The sequence below is a fragment of the Oenanthe melanoleuca genome, chromosome 2 (genome assembly GCF_029582105.1).
Source record: "Oenanthe melanoleuca isolate GR-GAL-2019-014 chromosome 2, OMel1.0, whole genome shotgun sequence".
Lineage (NCBI taxonomy): Eukaryota > Metazoa > Chordata > Aves > Passeriformes > Muscicapidae > Oenanthe > Oenanthe melanoleuca.
In genome coordinates, this window is record NC_079335.1 from 19,790,340 (window position 1) to 19,809,728 (window position 19,389).

At 34.8% G+C, this 19,389-nt stretch overlaps 1 protein-coding gene across 5 annotated transcripts in view; it reads right to left on the reverse strand.

Annotated features, from left to right (window-relative positions):
- The window catches only part of RIMS2 (regulating synaptic membrane exocytosis 2), a 449,695-nt gene that overhangs the window by 161,095 nt on the left and 269,211 nt on the right, over positions 1-19,389 (reverse strand). For all 5 annotated transcript variants that reach the window (XM_056484738.1, XM_056484743.1, XM_056484739.1 and 2 more), the window contains 3 exons: positions 17,308-17,376; positions 6,982-7,138; positions 3,646-3,762 (listed from right to left, as the gene is read on the reverse strand). In XM_056484738.1, the coding sequence (XP_056340713.1) occupies positions 3,646-3,762; positions 6,982-7,138; positions 17,308-17,376 (343 nt within the window). The remainder of the gene's footprint in view (positions 1-3,645; positions 3,763-6,981; positions 7,139-17,307; positions 17,377-19,389) is intronic.

Genomic DNA, 19,389 nt, shown 5'->3' on the forward strand with positions numbered 1-19,389 from the left:
AAACAATTAACTAGCAGACCTATATTAAATACACAGGCTACAAATTAACATGGTTTCTCACTTTGAGTTAGTAGTGTATAAGTACAGTTTGACACTTTTGTTAATACAGTATGTCTTGGGTTGCAATACAGGATGAGACCAGCAATGTGTATTCTATCACCATCTGTTGAAGCTGGGTGAGGCAGTGATTTCCTTATCTCCGTGGCACATAACATCTGCTAATGGGCCATCTTTAAACCAGCTGGGGCAATCATCTTTATCTTTTCCACAGCCCATCCTCCCTCCAGGAAGATATCATCTGCTGCTGGGCCACTGAGTCCCACTGTGTGACTGATAAAATTACATCATCCCACTGGGAGATGCTCCAGCCAGGGGGAAGAGCCAAGCCTTTCCTACCTAGATAAAAACTGAGATTTTGGACAGCGAGGTACTTTCTTTCCACTGGATTCCAGAGGAAAGCTGGACCTTTCTACATCATCCCTGGAGCTTCAGAGGAAAACTGCTCCTTCTACAGGAGCACTGCTCCAGCTGAACCACATCTGCCACTGCAGGAGGATGCAGCCACCATTTAATGGGACTGCTGCCAACACCCTGACTGACTGACAGGGTGTCAGGTTGTATTCTGACTCTGTCAGTGTTTTGGGATTGTTCTTTGTAATACTGTATTTCTATTTTCATTTTCCTAGTAAAGAACTGTTATTCCTAATTCCCATATCTTTGCCTGAGAGCCCCTTAATTTCAAAATTGTAATAATAATTTGGAGGGAGGGGGTTTACATTCTCCATTTCAAAGAGAAGCTTCTGCCTTTATTGGCAGACACCTGTCCTTCAAACCAGGACACAGTTGCAGATACAAATTTCAACTGTAAATTTACCCTTACATTATACAGAAGTAAGTATATGATATAGCCATATTTTACATATTTAGGGTTTGGTGTTTGAAAATAAAATTATCTCCAATTAAAATTTAAAAAAAATGTGCCTTTCAGGGCTTTTTAAAATAATAGTATTTTCTATTCTAACTTTGCATTCAGTTTTGAAGGAACGTTTACATTGCCATTAGACTTGAGTTCATTAGGCTTTTTGTATGTGGTTTCAACTAACTCCTCAGTGCCACATACCTTAGATAGCTTAATGCTGAATTATCTAGAAAAGGAAGAAAAGAATTTTCTTACTCATGTTCTCAGTCATATTTTAACTTAGCAACTGAGCATGTCTATAAGATGGCACTATTCCCAAATCCCCTTTTTGTGAGTAGCTTCAAAAGCTGTTTTATGGAAACAAGAAACCATCAGAGCTGTGGGAAGGAAATACATAATTTGTTTTCAGAGTCAAGTGTGGGTAACATGCAGAGAGATTACAAACCTATACAAAAATGCAACATCACCCAAGTGCCTGCAGTTCCAGAAGTTTTCAGGAGCAATACTATTAAAGAGCTACTTTAGGAATACCATTGGGCTTTTATTATATAGTAGAGACAGTATCACAAATATTCATTTAAAAAATTGATATCTAACAATCTTTCCATTCATAAAATCACTGTCAAATTAACAATGAATATAAAAATAAAAAAAAATATTTGGAAATAGTCTTTTCCTGTTTAGAGACTGCATGTTGCAATAGAGGCATAACTAGCCAATAATTTGATTACACAGGCAACCACTCACCATGTATGAAGAGGAGAATTTCTCTGTGTGTTTAGGAAAATACTGTGTTCAGAGATTCAGAGAACACCTATCAAACAAATACCTGTTCATCTAGAACGGTCACAAAAATTCAATAATCTCATCTCCAAAAACCTTCTGACATTGCTTTTCTGACATATTCTAAAAAACCCAATCATATTTCTCTAAATCAAGTCAGTCCAGCAGGGATTATTTGACTGAAGGGATGGAAAAACATTGTGGTACAGTACTTCAAGCAATCTTTCACAGCTCTGCATTTATCTGAGAGGAAACAAATGAACTTGCACAGCAAGGAAATGCAGCTCCATAAGGCATACACAGGCTCTAAGGACAAGTTAGATCCTGTTTCACTGGTATAAAAATCAACATAAATTGTATCCCAAAAGTATTCTCTAAGCATCTTTTAAGGAAACAGCTCAGTTAATCTTCAAGTTATTGCCATTTGTGTGAAAATCATATTCTAATGAAACAACTAAATAGATTTTTTTCTCATAATTTCAACAGAAATACTAAATAGTTTTATACAAAAAAGGGGCTGATTTATGATCTACAGTACTTGTGATGAATACAGCTACTATTCTGGATGATAAACACTTCACTGTGTTTTCATTTGCTTTATTTTTGTCCATTTGACTTTTTTATTCACCAAATTAAATTACAAATCACTTTGAATAGATTTGGGTTTTAATTCCTTTTGATACTTTTCTTGTAGCATGTCTTTGGGAACAATTAATTATTATTTTTATCTTCTAAAATTAAAATATTATAATCTTCTGAAAAATATTGTCTTGCATTCTATACAATCATTGACTATCACATTACTGGTCTCTCAAGAAATATTAATATTTTCTATTCAAGATTGCTAACAAAAGCCACTGATTTCTCAATTTTTTTGTACTACAATTAGAAACCCCAAAGATGTGTTCTGATCACTTGAAGAATAACCTATAATGGCTATCTGTAAAAGTATTAACTGCAAATATTAGTCATATATTACTCAATATATTAGTCATATATTACAAAATGTATCTGTATTACTCCTTGGTATATGCAATTATAAAATGAGAACAAAGCTAGCAATTATGCCTCTCATTATAAAGTGCAGGAATTTCAGCTTGGTGCAAAAAAACTTAAAAGATTTTAAAAATTAAAAGTAATAAATGCTTTTTTGTTTTAATTTTCTATCTGATGACAATGAGATGGAAAAGATCAATAATTTTATTAATGTCACAAAGTCATTGCCACAATTAATTAAAATTAACTAAATTGTTCAATTACTGTTGCAACCCTTTTTTAAAGAATTCATATTACAATTCATAGAGGTTGCTAAAGCTCTGCTTACTGTTTGGGAAGTTCCATTAGGCAAAACATTAGTCCCAGCCAGATTTGCCTCTAAACACAAAGACCTTGATTTCATACATGCTGTAGTAATAATTTTTTCTTTTCTTTTTTACAAAGTGTCTCAGAAGGTTGAGGAAAGACAAAAACAGAAGACAGTACTAGAATATACTTTTGTTACATCTGTGAACTGCACTGTATGCAACAGGGGCATTACATTAATACTGAGCTAAAATTATCTATTTTTATGCTTCTTTATTCAGCAGCAAAAACGACCAAGTCTACAGATAGATTTTTAAAAGCTAGTCAGTACTTAAAAAATTCGCTAATATAACGCAAGAAAGTATTTTTATAAAAAAGGACAACTAAACTATAGAACTATTACATTATACACTTTCCTGTAGGATTTTTCAGATTCCCTCCTGGCAAACATACACTCACTGGACAATTTGACAACCTTATGCGCACTGGTATTTTGTAATGTACGTCATGCAGCCAGTGGACAAACGGGAAATGCCAATCTCTGGGATTAGGGATGTAATTTAGTTTAGCAGGCTCCATGCTGGAGTTACTCACGTTGCAGTGTGCGGGCTAGAGCTGTCTGTGGCTGCAGGCAGCCTTACCTCTCTCTGTCGGGGGAGTAGTGCTCCTCCATCCCGCGGTGCCTGTCCATGCGGTTCAGGGTGTTGTAGTGCGCAGCCGGCGACCGCGTCCCTCGCAGGCCCTGGTCCACGTTCCGACTAAGGGCAAAAGAGATCAGATTCTGAGTCCTGAGTGTGCCAGGACGGCATCCTCTCACTGGTCTGTACAAACAGCTATCAGCAATCATGTTGGTAACAAGGTCTGTTAGCTCACTAGGCTTTTCTATACATTTAAATTACAATAATTTTAAATCTTAAAGTAAAAAAAAAAAAAATCTCATTTAGAAAATGGTGCCAAATCCATGATAGTGTTAGAATTCTCTTTTTTTGCTCCAATGTGCTTCTTCTAGAAGAGGAAAGGTTTTTTTATTCCCTTCATTAAAAATATTAATCTTGCACAACATTTCATTAGCCTTTCCAGACCTCAAGCAAAAATTCATTTCTGACAGAAATATACACTGTAAACAATTTTTCATGAGTTCTTGATTTTGGCTTTACTATAAAGATGTAAACTATAATAAGACACAATGGGGACTTATGGCTGTTACAGTAGAGTGCAGTCTGCTGAAAACATCGTCATCTGAATTTAAAGCTGCTTGTTTTGCCCTGGAAAACCTACTCTGTAATCTCACTAGAAAAAAATCTGAAAAAACCCATAACCATTTAATTAGCTGTAAGTGGTACCCATAGTGCAGGCCTGGTTAAAGAGCACCAATCACCTGTACTAACTGAGACCAAAGCTTTGCCTATTGATTGCTTTGCTCAGTTAATCTCTCAATACCTACTGACACACACTAACTTTACTTTTTGTGCTCTGTAATCCACAAAAACAGGAAAATAAGAAACAATTGTTAATTGCAATAATTATTGGATAATGGAAACATAATTGCTTTGTACCGATTTCAAAATAACAAACCAGATGATCCCCTTAAACAAGTTTAAGTTTTAGACTAAAAATTCTTCTGTCTCCTGTCCTTTACTGCAATCTGCACAAGTATGAGTCTCAGTTTTCTTTTTTTTTTTTTTGTTTTTTTTTGTTTTATATGAGTTTTATATCTGTTCCCCTCTCCTTTCTTGCCACTTTGTCTGCCCTTTCAGTGCCTGTCATCCTTTGTCATTTACCAATTTCTGACTAGTGTTAACTGGTACATACATCCTTCACTGTTGCTGCCATGACATTATTTATTTCTGCATATAAGGGCTATAAAGATGTTGCATTGTACATAAACGTTTGCCTTCAGCTCCACCTCATTTGTCATAAAACATTTTCTACTCTGGCATTCATGAATCCAAATATTGAGTTTACTCTGGCTAAGAGTAACAAGAGCACTAACAATTTCTTCTCAGCTACAATGAAGTGGCTTTGGTGGAGTTTTTTAACAAAATTACGTAGGACTGAGGATTACCAAATGGTTTCTAAGAAACAACAGCAACTTCTGTGGCCCAAAAACTCCTGCCTGCAGAGGTGTCAGTATTGGGAAATCTCTGGGCATGCAGAAGGCTCACTGCAGTTAAGACACCTATAGAGCAGCACATGTGTAACAAATTCACCTGAACAGGGTGCAAAAGTGATTAATAATTCTTATAGATTTCCTGAGTACACCTGCATTTTCAGTAGAACTACAAAAGATATTTCTGTAACCCATAGACTATACCTCTCTTCTACAAATCCTCAATCTCTTATAACCTAATTTTCTGAGTCCAACAAGTCTTCAAAGAATTGATTTGATGTGTGGGCAGGGAAATACTACACAAATAATTTATTTGATTCTTACATTGTAGGAAATAGCTGCAATAAATTCAAAACTATTTTTAAAAATTTAGCTTTAGGAAAGTTAAAAAGCAAGAGATTTTGAACATGTAAAGAAATCGAAGACTACAAGAAAATGAAAAATAGATTTTTCAATGTTAAACAAGTGGTAATTACCAGCTTGAGTAAAAGCTCTGCCCAAGCATGCATGCAGACAGAAAAACATAAAAACACAAACATATACACAAAGAGATTTTCATATTTATGTCTATATCCAAGACAAATAACCTCTGGAGATTTCTTAGCATAGGCAATTACTTAGGCTGAAATCAGCACAGTAAAAATCAGAATAGGCCCCTTTGTATCTACTATTTATGTCTCATTCCAAGTCAGGCTGACTCGGTTTTAGATAGGTTTAGATTTCAAGTAGAAACACACAGTTTCTGCCTCAGCTGTAGGAGATGATGTGAGATAATTTGGAATCCAAATATCTCACCAATGCAAAAGGATATCATATAGGCTTCATCCATTAGAGGAAATAGTAAGTAAAAACACAAGTAAGATATTATGAAGTCAAGAGAATTTGAGTTTAACAAAAAGAGCAAAGATAACAGAAAGGAAAGCAGAACACTAGAGATTTGGGATGGTTGCAAGAAAGGGAGAGGAGCATGTACCTGCCAGGAATTATTGGATAATAGATCATCAGTAGTAAAGGGGAATTGTGTACATTACAGGCAAAAGGGGAAACAGAGATGACTTCCACTTTTATTTCAACTGAATTTCTCATCATCTGGAAACCTACCCACAACAACAAAAGTGCTGGAAAACAGATTTCATTCCCATTTACATCTGTCCTTCTGTTTCCTTTATCTTAAGAAAGCTTATCCTCCAGAGTATTAAATCAATTATTAGGCATTATCCAAAAGTAGTAGCTTTTGGAAGAAATTTCCAGGTCTAATTCTCTCAAGATAAATAGTTATCAGAGATCTCCCAAGATCAGGAATTGATACCTTTCACTATAAAATTGTACGTCTGTCAGTTTATTCGTGATGATTTAGAAGTATGAAAAAATATAGTAGAAAGGAAGCTACTGTGGGCAGCAAGGGAGGCTCCCCAGAATCTTAATTCTACAGAAATAAAAGGGTTGAAAACATCCACTGACATATGAATGTTAAGGAAATCTTGAACTATCACATACCATAAAACATGGCACCTGTAAACAGCTCTAGAAAATGAAAATGTGGAGAGATTTTTTTTTTTCCTTAGATTGGACTGTACTGAATTTTGATGAAAAACTAGACGTAAATAGGCAAAAGTAAGATACAATTAGGTATAATCATAGAATAATAAGAATTAATAATATAGTAATAATAAACCATCAATAACATAGAATTATATGTAAATTAGGCACATCACTATAATGTAAGAAAACACATTATTGGCTTTACGTAATTTTGTAAGATCTAACCAATCCATTGCTATTTTGAAAGTCTGGAGATTATTTCCAGTATTGGCACAAGATCAACACCACTTTAATTTATACAAGTGCATAGTTAAGCAAGAGTTACCTTTGTGGGGGAGGGACACTGGGAGACCAGGATCTAGTCCGTCCTATACTATCTCCACGGTGAGGGGACCCTGATCGAGAACAATGGTTAGATGACATTACTTGCTCTGGCACTGACAGTGTTGAACTTTGAAGATCTCTCCCATTATGTCGGTAGTCTAAAAAGAAATGCAAATATTCAGTGAATCTGAATTTTCACTTTTCAACTTCCTGCCATACCTGTAGCAGTGAGAAACTCAATAAAAGATGGGATTTGATCAAGGATGTTATCATGTGCTCTTGGGTTTATAATAAAACATACATATGTAAAGTTGACTCCTGTTGTAATGCTATATTTAAGTACAATTACACTTCCTATAGTTATACTTTAAAAGTATAGAAATTAATATCATGCACCAAACTGGGGACTTACCATTGATGGTTGATGTGATGTATTAATAAAAGAACAAACTAAATTTTTTTTTTCCTTAGAATTAAGAAGTTAATTATCACATTTTTAATTAAAATTATATTGAAAATGTTTTGTATATTGTTTTTCAAATTGAAATGTCCATAATTAAAAATTAATCCAAAATTTAGTTTACAAATTTGGGATAGGAATCTACTATGGAGTTAAATAATGAGATTGGGTTCAAGAAAGATTTGTTTTTCAGAAACAATTAAAGTAACAATGACTCAATGACATCAGATTTCACTCACAATTCTGAATTAAAAAATGCAATTCCTTCACAAATAGCAAGTACCCTTACCTAATCTTGAATAAGCCTAATAGAAGGCAAAAACGGTCGAAGCAAAAGCCACCAAGTTAACTGGCCTAAAAGGCTATCATATGGACATTTAACACAGGCTTTTAATAAAAATATTTTTAAAAAGCTGGATGTATTAAAAGGGATTGTCTTCATCTAATTGAAAAAGCTGAATTCACTGTCTCATGGTGCAATTCTCTCTGTGGAAAAAAAAGATGCTATATATTTTGTAATTTCAAATTTTGTGAGGATGAAATTAAAACATAATGATAAGAAATTGAAGGTTTGCAATTGTTAACTTGATTATAATGCTTAGCAGGAATAGGTCTTCAGAGAGTTCCTGGTGGCTATGACAACTGATACAGCTGATTTCTTTGTTCTGAAAACAGTAACAAAGTAAAGAATACTTAGAGAGATCCAACCGGCACTGGAAAAATTCTGGCCCATGCAACTGTTACACTTTCCCATGAGAATCTTCCAAGAGTATAATAATCTTCTCATGATTTTTCTTATTTTTCTTCCTGGAAAATGTTCATCAGGACCTAAACAAAATCTTATTAATTCATTCCACTTTATGGTTCCAAGTATGTTCAACTGAGTACTCATGTTTACTGTATGGCCTTACAACCAAAGATATATATAGACAATCTTAATTCATAAATAACTTCTTCCTCCTATGTTTAGGTGTAAACTATTTTGTGTGTATCTGGTATGTGTACATTAAGGGGTAAAAAAATCATCATTACATTACACTAATATAATGATGCTGAGGATCACATAATCTCTCCTCCCTACACAGCAGTCAAAAGATGTTATGTATCCTCAGCTAAGAGTCAGAAATGAAATACAGACTTTTATCCTACATACAAAGTAAATTTATTCTTGTAAGCACTGACAACAAATATAGGGGCCAGTGCAACAGAATTCTGAAGTCACCAAAAGCAAGACAGGGGAAATTTTATCTATGTTTGAAACAGGGTGTTATTCACTGACTAGTAAAGCATAGGAGATAGACAAATAAATACATTTTTTGCAAGTCAGTCTGGAAATCAGTATGTTCTGCAATTCTTTAACCAGAAGTAAAAGAGCCAAAGTAACAGCAGTGGAGAGTCCCCCCTGCAGCAGACTCCAGGCAGGACCTTTGGAACTGTGGAGAGGGAATCCCAGCCTGGAGCAGGTTTGCAGGCAGGACTAGAGACCCACCCTGGGACAGTTTGTTCCTGAAGGACTGCACCCTATGGGAGGGTTGTGAAGAACTGCAGCCCATGGGATGAACTGACATTGGAGAAGTTGATGAAGGACTGTCTCCATGAGAGGGAGCTCACTCTGGAGCAGAGGAATAGAGTGAAGGGCTCTCCCCCTGAGGAGGAAAGAGCAGCAGAGACAAGGTGTGATGAACTGACTGCAACCCCCATTCCCATCTCCCTGAGATGAGAGGGGGGAGGTAGAGAACCAGGCAGAGTGCTGTGTCCAGTTCTGGGCCCTCACTTTGGGAAGGACATTGAGACACTTGAGTGTGTCCAGAGGAGGCAACAAGGCTGGAGAGGGGCTGGAACACAAACCCTGTGAGGAACAGCTGAGGGAGCTGGGGGTGCTCAGCTGGAGAAAAGGAGATCAGGGGTGACCTTATCACTCTCTACAGCTCCCTGAAAGGTGGCTGTAGGCAGGTGGGGGTCACTCTTTATCACCAGGCAGCAACCAACAGAACCAGAGGACAGAGCATCAAGTTGTGCCAGGAGAGATATAGGTCGGATTTGGAAGAGGCTTTTTATGGAAAGAATAATAAAGTACTGGAATGCTTTGCCTGGGGAGGTGGCAGAGTCACCATCCCTGGATGTATTTAAAAAAACACTGGATATGGCACTTGGTGAAGCGCCTATGAAGAAACAGGTAAATCCTTTGAAAAAATCAGCAGTTCATATAATGTTTGGTACACAGAGACATCAAAGTATGAGGGGAATGAGCAATAACCTAAGGTTTTCTAGCTGAATAAATATAATGAAGGGCAAGGTAATCCATTAACAAAACACAAACAAAAACCTCCTTTAGAATTCTAAAAATGCTAAAAAAGTCTAAAAAATTCCTAGAAGTCAAAACAAGTAAATCAAAATTATTGAATTTTTTTAAATCTGCACAAAGAAACAAATTAATTACTTTGGAACAAAAAGCCTCCTCCTCCTGTAATTTGTTATTGGAGTTGACCACTTGAGCAGTATTGTTGCAACAAATCAAAATATATGACTTTGTATTTAATTGTCAAGTCTCATCCTGATCAAATAAGTGCTTTACATTATTTTGGAGGTAGACATGAAGTGCTTTCTGGTACCTAACACTGTTACTGCTTCCTTATGGCAATAACAAAGGCAGAAACAATCAGCATTCCTAGCAATTTTGCTAAATTTTGATGAATTTTTGCAACATGTTTTGAAGAAAATTAGATGTGTTTAGCTGTGATCAAAGAAGTAGATTGCCTAATAATATTGCTGCCAGAAAATAAACTTTGACATTTATAATTAATTTACCTAAAACAAAAATTGTTATATTTAAAAACTCCTCTTCTGCCAGCAGGTCACACATTGAAAAGCAGCTGTAACCCACTAACATGGGTTAATGAGGTGATTTCAAAGTTCCTTCAGTTCTGTAGAGTTAATGTAGCTCTGATTTAATTGCCTGTACTGAAGGTATGATTTGACTCCCACTTTCAAAAATATTGCACATCCTGGAAATAAGGTTAGAGAAGGCAAGTAAAAACATTTTCTTGTGAAAAGAAATTATAGACAGAAAAGACAGGCCATAAGTTCAGCTTGACCAATGAGTTGCTACTGAGCAGGGCAGATAGTTATTTATAGCAGTAGTAAAAATAGGATAAACATTATCCTGCTTGCAGCTATAAATATTGAGTCATTACCATGAATCAAAGGCTCTATAACTATGGCAAGCCTCTTAAATCAACAGAGAGTACACAGAACCTGATAATCAGTGTAGAGATAATCAGTGATAAACTGGGAGCTGCAGACACCTAAAAGACAGACACATGACAGAGATAACTGCAATGCCACCACCTTCTTCTTTCATGGGAAGGTTTCATTAAAAACTGATACATATGAAAAGAGGGATTTTACAAAGCACTAAATACAGCTCCTTCCAACCTGAAGTTTTAGTTTTATCTGATTTGAGACTATTAATATATTTGACTTAAAGCATTAATCCACACAGTATAGCTGTACTGTGACAGTATTAGGCTATGCAGGGTACATGTTCAGTAAACACTGTTGATTGTATTGTTATTAAATTACAAATCTTTCTGGCACAAAATTACAGAAAATCACAAACTTCCAAATATTAGGTTCACATCAAGAGCCCTAAAATAACTCTAAAAAGAATTAATTGAAGTGTACTAATGAAGATTTTAATTTAGATGCCTTGCTGCTCAATTTACTTGAAAGAAACTCTTAGTATGAAAATTGTTCTAGAAAGGCAGAACTAGAAATGGCTGTTCATCACAGGAATCATAATTGATTTGTTTCTGACACTGATGCTAAGTGATGTTTTCTCCACTTTAACATCTGTACTTGATTGAGGCATCAAGCTTTCAGATATTTAACTTTTTAACACTCACAGTGGTTGGGCTTAGAACAAGAACTAATTAAAAACAATTATATAATCAAATTGCCAGAAATGCTTAACATACCAATATTTCACACATGGGCACTTTGGAGAGAGTTCAGTTCTTTCATACAAATGTGCTCAGCTTCTGGAGTGATTTGAGCATCTAAATGAAGAATTTAGATGTCCTCTAAAAAACTGCTGACAGTCACTGATCAAATAAATTGAATTATTAATATCTGAATACTTTAGAAGTATACATTATGTATTGCTTTGGGGAATTTTTTTGTATCACAGTATTATTCTGCAAATATGGGAAGAATGAATGTACAGCAAAAGAAATTACAGTAGGAACAACTGGTTACTTGCTGCATAGCAACTCAGCTCCTCACAGGTATATTTAGCTCTACAGCACTAATTGCATTTATGGGCCCACTACACTTGAGACAATTCTTTTTTTATGGAAAAGCATTCCCACACAGTAATAAACTAGAGCCTGCTGAGTTTCCAGTGTTGTTCCTATACCCAGTAAGACATGCAAAGCTTGGGGGAAAAACCCCAAACCACCACAGGTACTATAAAGATGTTTCTCCTTAGCTAAGCACTCATCCATGTCTATTTGCATCTGTCCAGCAGGTCCTCCAAATTAGCCTCCTCTTTCACATTGTTGATTGGAATTTATATCTCTTTTCTTGTAGCATTTCCTTTTCAAAAGTCCCTTTTACCACAATTGTGACCCACCCCAATGGGCCTTTCCCTTATGTGAGATGTATCCACTGAAAGCATCTGTGATAGAAATGCAACTTCAGTGCAATTTTCATTACCTTTGTCACTCCATAGATACAGGACTGTGGTAGAATATGAACTAATACACCAAGTTCATATTTTCTTATCTTTCCTCAAAGAGAATGCTATTGATGATTAGTAATAATCTGAAAATACAACTCAAATCAAGTTACATCTTTACTTTCAAAGTGGAGTGATACAGCTTATATCTAAAAATAGTTCTGACTAGTTTAAAGAAAAGCATTGAGAGAATTTGGATGTTTGAAGAGAAATATGATTTGTCAGCTGAGAAAATGATACTGAAGAATTTCTCAATTTTTTAAATAATGAAAGTATTACATTCAAAATTTAAATGAGAGAATAACCATGTAAAATGGATAGTATACATCAAGAAAGAAAAACTAAAATGTGAGAAAAGCTTGAAGAATTAGAATAATCTGTAAAGAACTTTCAGCATAAAGTTGTAAATAATATATACATTATTTGTTTGAAAGAAAGGAAAATGGTAAAAGATCCATTGATCGAAGGGGTCAGCATAAGAACTATTTAACATTGCTTGAATTTAAGATTGGGAGGGGGGATTTTTGTGATACACAGACTAACATTTTAACTCAAGGGAGAACAACAGATTTTAGAGCAGGGCCTTTGGTATCAACATGCAATAAAATAAAAACCTTGTCAGTGTTTATGTCTGACTTAGTGGGCTTTGGTATCACTACAGGCTCCCATTTAGGGCTAGATGGTGATCTACAATGAAATCCGTATTTCAGTAGGGATTGAAGTAATCCACTCTATGTGCTAATGCTCTAAGATGTCTTTCTATATAGGCAGTGGATTTCAATCTGTAACCAAAGTGGTTTTTCTGCATCTGCTTTGAGAAGCAATCCTCCACAGCATTCAGGCATAAAAACTCAGCCCACATTATCAGCAAATAGAGCAAACGACAATTCCTCTGCAACAAAGTCTGCAACATGAGAGTGAAAGAGTTCCTTTGAACAAAGGATTCCTCAGGTGTTTTGAGAAGTGAAGCAAAAATGGATAATTGCTTTTCATTCTTCTTCAAACACAGAAATATTTTTGTAAGTTCAAGAATAATTTCTGTACTAATGATTACTATTTTTTCCTAATTTACTTGGCTCTAACTATCCTCTGAATAAATATCTTCTTTGCATTCTTATTTGCTCCTGAAACATACAACTATCTTCTGCATAATGATAAAAACTTATCACTTAAATGTTTTTCTTCTCAAAGCTGGGGACTGCATTCTTTTACTTGGAAAAGTTCTTCTCTATAGAGACTTGTAGTGCAGTCTATGCAGAATTCACTGCCTGACATTCTTCCATGATTCATCTGTTGAAACATATCTCAGGTTACAAGTGTTTCATAATACATAATGTGTTGTAATGCAGATGAGATATTGGTGTAGAACAGAATTTTAAACATTAATATCTAACTTAATATTTTAATGTTACAAACACAATAGGTGAGAATTTTATGATTAAATGGTCTTGAAAATACATGTCTCTGTTCATAAAGTCAGACTCAGTAGGCTGCTTGTATTTCCTAGGTTCAACATACACTAGAGAGTATCTGGGAAGAAAATAATTTAGAAATTTTAGTTCATATTCATTGAATTTGCTAACTGTAATGCATGCTTAATTTTGGCACTAGAAAGAAAAAAAAAACCACCCAAAAATTCAACCCACCTTTCACTGAGTTGTATTTATTGTCATAATATAAATAAATGATGTTTTGTAAACCTTTCTGGATTTAAAATAAATCAATATAAAAATACCATATCACTTTTAACATAAAGGACATAAGAGCATTCTAAAGGACAGGTGTAGATGCTGATGTACTCCCACACAGAACTCTGAGGCCAAGGTTTATTGTTCAGAACAGCAAAATAAATACTTTAAATTGTTTGAGAGCTATGTATAACCAGAACTGCTAATGCTGCTCATTCCACTATCCTATGGTAAGATTAATGCCAGCAAAGATGAAATATAATAGAGACTCTGTTCTAGTTCCCCCAAGATGAATGTATATTATATTTGAAGAGAGCTATTTTAGAACCTAGTAAAAAATTGCTTTTAAAATATGCAATATGTTATAACTCTTTCTGACAATTGCTGTTGGAGAATACACATGTAGCCAGAAAAAAGACATTGAAGTTTTTCAATATTTTTATCACTATTTTCTTAAAAGCGTTCCCTGTTGACAGAAACAACAGACTGAAGTTTATTATATTTGTCTAAGCAGGCTGAGATCCAATACATAAGAAGTGATATATTTTGTAAATAATTTTTCCAAGAAGTCTTAAAATCACAGAATGGTTTGAAATGAAAGGGAAATTTAAGGGACATCTAGTCAACCATTATGAATAAAAGTAAACTGAAGAGGAGCAAAAAGGTAATTTTTATTCTTCTTAAAGGTTTCTGGAGTTTGGTTTACAGGTGTGATTCTAGGAATTAATTTTATGGAAATTATTTGAGTACTGACAGTACTCAAATGATGTTGGCAAGTTTACTTAATGTAAGGCACTGTTTATATAGCAGACAGAAGAGCAAAGTATTGTGTTAAATAAGATCTGAAAATACAAAATGAAAGAACTGGGGTAAGTAAGAAAGACAGAAAACAAAGAGAGACAAATGGTTTCATGCAAAGAGTGCATATATTTAAACCAATATTGTGATGAGTCTGCAAATGAATAGAGGAACTTTAGACTATAGACAGATTGATAAGGAAAGTGGATGGTAAGACAAGACAAGACTAAACCAGAAGACTGACAAAAATAGTTGCAGCAGCACAAAAAAAAGTAAGGCACTAAATTCATATTTCAAAACCTAAAAACCAACAAATTTTCCTACCCACACAGCTAAGCTAAATTAAAATGCAAACAAGGTAGGTGTAGAATTGATCAGCAAAAAAATTCAATAGCATAAAGATCCTAAAAAACTAAAGGTATGTCAGAAATTCAGATAAGGGAAATAGACTCATTCATTGAACTGTAAAGATCATAATTTTACAAGTTGTCAAAAAATAAGTTTATTGAATAAAGTTGTAAATTTAGGTTTTTCATAAGAATCCTGCTGATGCTGAAGCACCTGGCAAAAAAATCTGCAACACTTGGTACCAACCATTTCCAGGACAGGGAAAAAAAATCCCTCTTTCAAAATGATGCTACATTCTAAAAATGTATCCATTAAATCCAGTTCTTTCATACCTTTACTTTTAAGCTCCTAAGTTAGATTGATATATTTTTAACTTAAAGGACCCACAGAGATATGAAAGCCCTTATTTTTGGGAGGACAGGCAATTTGAATGCCTTAGAAACTACTAATTACAGACAGAAAGTCCATCAAAGACTGAAAATACAGTAAATAGGAACAAAGTACTTCTGAGGATGAATTTGGTTCCAGTACTTCACAACACCCTGGCTATCCAACCTTCCTGTGTTCTGACTGTCATAAAGCAAACAGGGGAGTGGGAAATGCTGCAAGTTTTCCTTAATAGTATCTAATTAAGTAATAATCTGAAAACTGAGCTGTTACTGTTTGAAAATAAATGCTTTAAGGAACTTAAGTGGTTTTGCAGGCCTAGTGTTCTTTTTTTATCTGGTAAAACTGCTGGGACTTTAGCACAAATATGACTTGTCCTGTTTATATAGTAAAGTCTGTAAAGTTTTATGTCTGTTTATAAAAAGGGCTTTTTCATACAATTTACATGCTGTTTATTATTTAAAAATAAGAAAAAAGAAAGAAAAAAAAGAAGTTATCTCTTTATCCCAGCAAGGGCAAGACCCATAGCATGGAATAGTGAAATACCAGGGTGAAAAATTAAGCACAGCCTATGAGCTAACCATGAAATAGCTGAAAATAAAAGCATGACTATGTAGACAAAACAGAAATGTGTCTGAGCTCAGACTGGCAACAGTTTTAAAAACAGGATTAGGCCAACTCATATAATCAGATAGTCCACTAAATGTCTGGATTTATCAGTACTTGGCTTCACATCATCTCGTGATATTCAGGATTGCCTATCTCACCTCTTTTTATTCCCTCTAGTTCCAAGGTGAGCTGTAAGCCTCTCATTCCCCTTTCCTATCTCCCCTTCCTTAGCCTGCAGCAGAATGCACTATACCCCATGTACTGATGGGGGGCTTGGTGTCAGGAACACCCTTTGACTGACCTGAGTGGATCATGGTTTTACAGCTGCTGTGTACACCTGACAGATTTTACTGCTCAGCCTTTACTGAGTAAGGCCCAAACCCTTGAGCTGGACCTCTCCCAGGAGAACCAGAAACTGTCTAGCACAGAAATCTCTGTGTGTTAAAAACCTCAGAAGAGCAGGAGGCTAACAGAATAGAACTGAGATGTGTGCCCCACTCTGTGCTGATACCAGTAGCCCTCAGTACTGGCTAAAGGTGGCACAGCTGCCTCCTCTGGGTTGGATACTGGGAAAATGCCTTCCTGAGAGTTGTCAAGCAATGGAGCAGGCTGTCCAGGGAAGGGCTGGAGTCACCATTCCTGAAGGTGTTAAAAGGACATGTGGCTGTGGGACTCAGGGACAAGGTTTAGTAGTGGACTCTGCAGTTCTAGCACCTGGACTTGATCCAACCTAAAAATGTCCATGATTCTGTAAACTTAAATATATTCTCTGTTGTAGTCATCAAAAGCATATGGTTATGATTTTATTGTTTTCAGCTATGATTATTTTTTATCTAGTATTATCTTTTCTCTTAAGAGGAGGAGACATACTCTGACATGATAACTTTTTTCTCAAATGGGCTCAATTCCAATACTTAATGAAACAGATTATCTGCTATCTCCTGTTCTGCCTTAAACATTCATGTTTCCAACCTTTGGCAGTGTTATTATTCCACCATGAAACTTCACTGAATATATCAATCACGAATGTCTGTCAAAAAGAATTAAATTAACACTTCTTCACATTTATTAAAAACACTACCTTTATGCTATTTGAATCATTTTATAAAAGCAATAAGGACATTCACACACTGATTTTTTTCCCCCATTAGTAATTTTTGAGATTAGATATGCATTATGCGTAATATTTATTTGTGTCTTAGATTATTTCTCATCAGAAAAACACTGCAAAATTTGTAAAAAATTATAAATAAGAAATATTTCCACTGAACACATACAAGTAAATTTAAACATTAGTACCTGAAACAACACCAATTCCATCATCACAGTCATAATCAGAGACTTCACTGTCACTGATTCTTTTGGATCCTGAAAAAGGAAAAGACATATATCATTTTCCTCCCTGTAAGTTAAAACTACCCTCTGTCAATAATACTTAGATTAATCTATGGATTTCATACTAGACCATGGAGCATTAATATTAGCATATAAAGGTAATTATTCACATAACAATTGCTGCACATATATGACTGCTCTAATTATTTCAACTAAATCATTAAAGTAATATAATATAACATGCTGAAATACATCCCCAAAACATTACTTTTGTGAAGTATTTTTATATGCTTTATATTCATTCCATATACATAGATATTTGCATTCATTCTATACAGAAACTGGCATCACACTGTTCATCTTCCAAGTTTTCATATACAAGGCACCATCCCTCACCAAAGTCTCTGAATAACAGAAAGATCATTAATAATAATAATAGTAAATGCATGTAGTACTTCTTTGAGTTCTTAATAAGGATTATCAGGAGAAAAGATAGCTTCACACATACAATGTGCCATGGAACACAATCAAACTATTAAATGTATACCTGCCAAAATAGCTACAGCTGAGTTGGCAAAAGCAGATTTTACTTCCATGATTAGAGCTCAAATGTAGGTCACACAGGACAAGTAAATATGTCAGGCCTGAATTTACTTTGGTCTTCTGTGGCACCTTTTAAACAGTATTTGATTGTTGATAACAGGTTAAACTCTGGCATGTGACTGATAATTATTCATTTACTTCTTTTAAATGTGAAAAAATCCCTTTCTTCAGCAAGATGGTGTATCTATTTTCAGTTTCTGGCCATCTAAAAAGGGCTATTTGGAAGGCAGGAACTTTGTCACCACACCTCCAATCATGTGCAAGAATTTTTTCCCTTCCTTAGGACAATTTTTCTGAAAAATGTAGACACAAAATTATCAGTAAAAAACTTGGAGTAAACCTGTCTTAATGCTCTGAGTGACTGGCACAGAGGGATGTCTGTTCTCCTTTCCCAACAGAAAAATATGAAAACATGTACTAAGTGATTTTTGACAAAAGTAAGAAGTTTTCAATTTAAAGAAACTTTAGAAATTATTTGAATGATAAGAACTGCTGTCATATTTTAGATTGTTGAATATTTGTTTACCTGCCCACTAGAGGATAGTGGAAGGTCCTTCTCTAGCAGAGTGTGCTTACAAGATCTGAGACTTCTCCTAAGACATCCTGTTTACAATAAGTAAGCAACTAATTCTCCACAAATTCATAAAATTTTATTTTTAGTCACAGCATTCTCTTGGCCTCTGTAATATTCTATGTCAGTAAATTCTGCAGTTCACGTATGCACTGTGTGAAATCAACTTCCCTATATTTTATTTCTATTATATTATTTTCAGACAATGCCCCCTAAGCTTTTGTATTCTGAGAAACATGAATCAGCATTCTGTGTTCTTTTGTAGTTATCTCTTTGGTTTGCAGTTTTTTGAGCTGAAATATCATTCTTTGGTTCCTTTCCATAAGCAAACCATTCCATATTTCTGATTGTTCCTGCTGTATTTGTTTGTGTATTTTCTATTTCTTCTGTGTCTTTAATGAGAGATCAGAAGTCACTGCAGCAATTAAGATGTGGGTGTATGAATTTATAATTGTGACTGCACACTATTTCTTTGAGGATAAAAATTTCTCAGTTAAAAACTTATTCAATTAAAAATGGTGTGAAGTGTGATATGTGCTAATTCTTAGAAAACAATATAGCCTGCCAAGAAATTATGCAATTTCAATAAAGAAATTTTAATTGTGGTTTGCACTAAAGGTTGATGCTTTCCTCACAAATAGGAAATTAAAATTAGTTCAGAGAAACTCACGCAATTCTCATATGGTAGCTCAATTTACTATAAAATTTTAGATATAGCCATGCTACAATGGGTAGGGGACAAGTATCTTTGAATTTAAAAAATAAGAAATAAGGTGTTTCTCTAAAACAAAAAATTACAAGCAAGTGATGACAATTGGCACTCAAGAAAACCTAGAAGATGAGGGCAGAAATTAAGGAAAAGGTTTCTACCT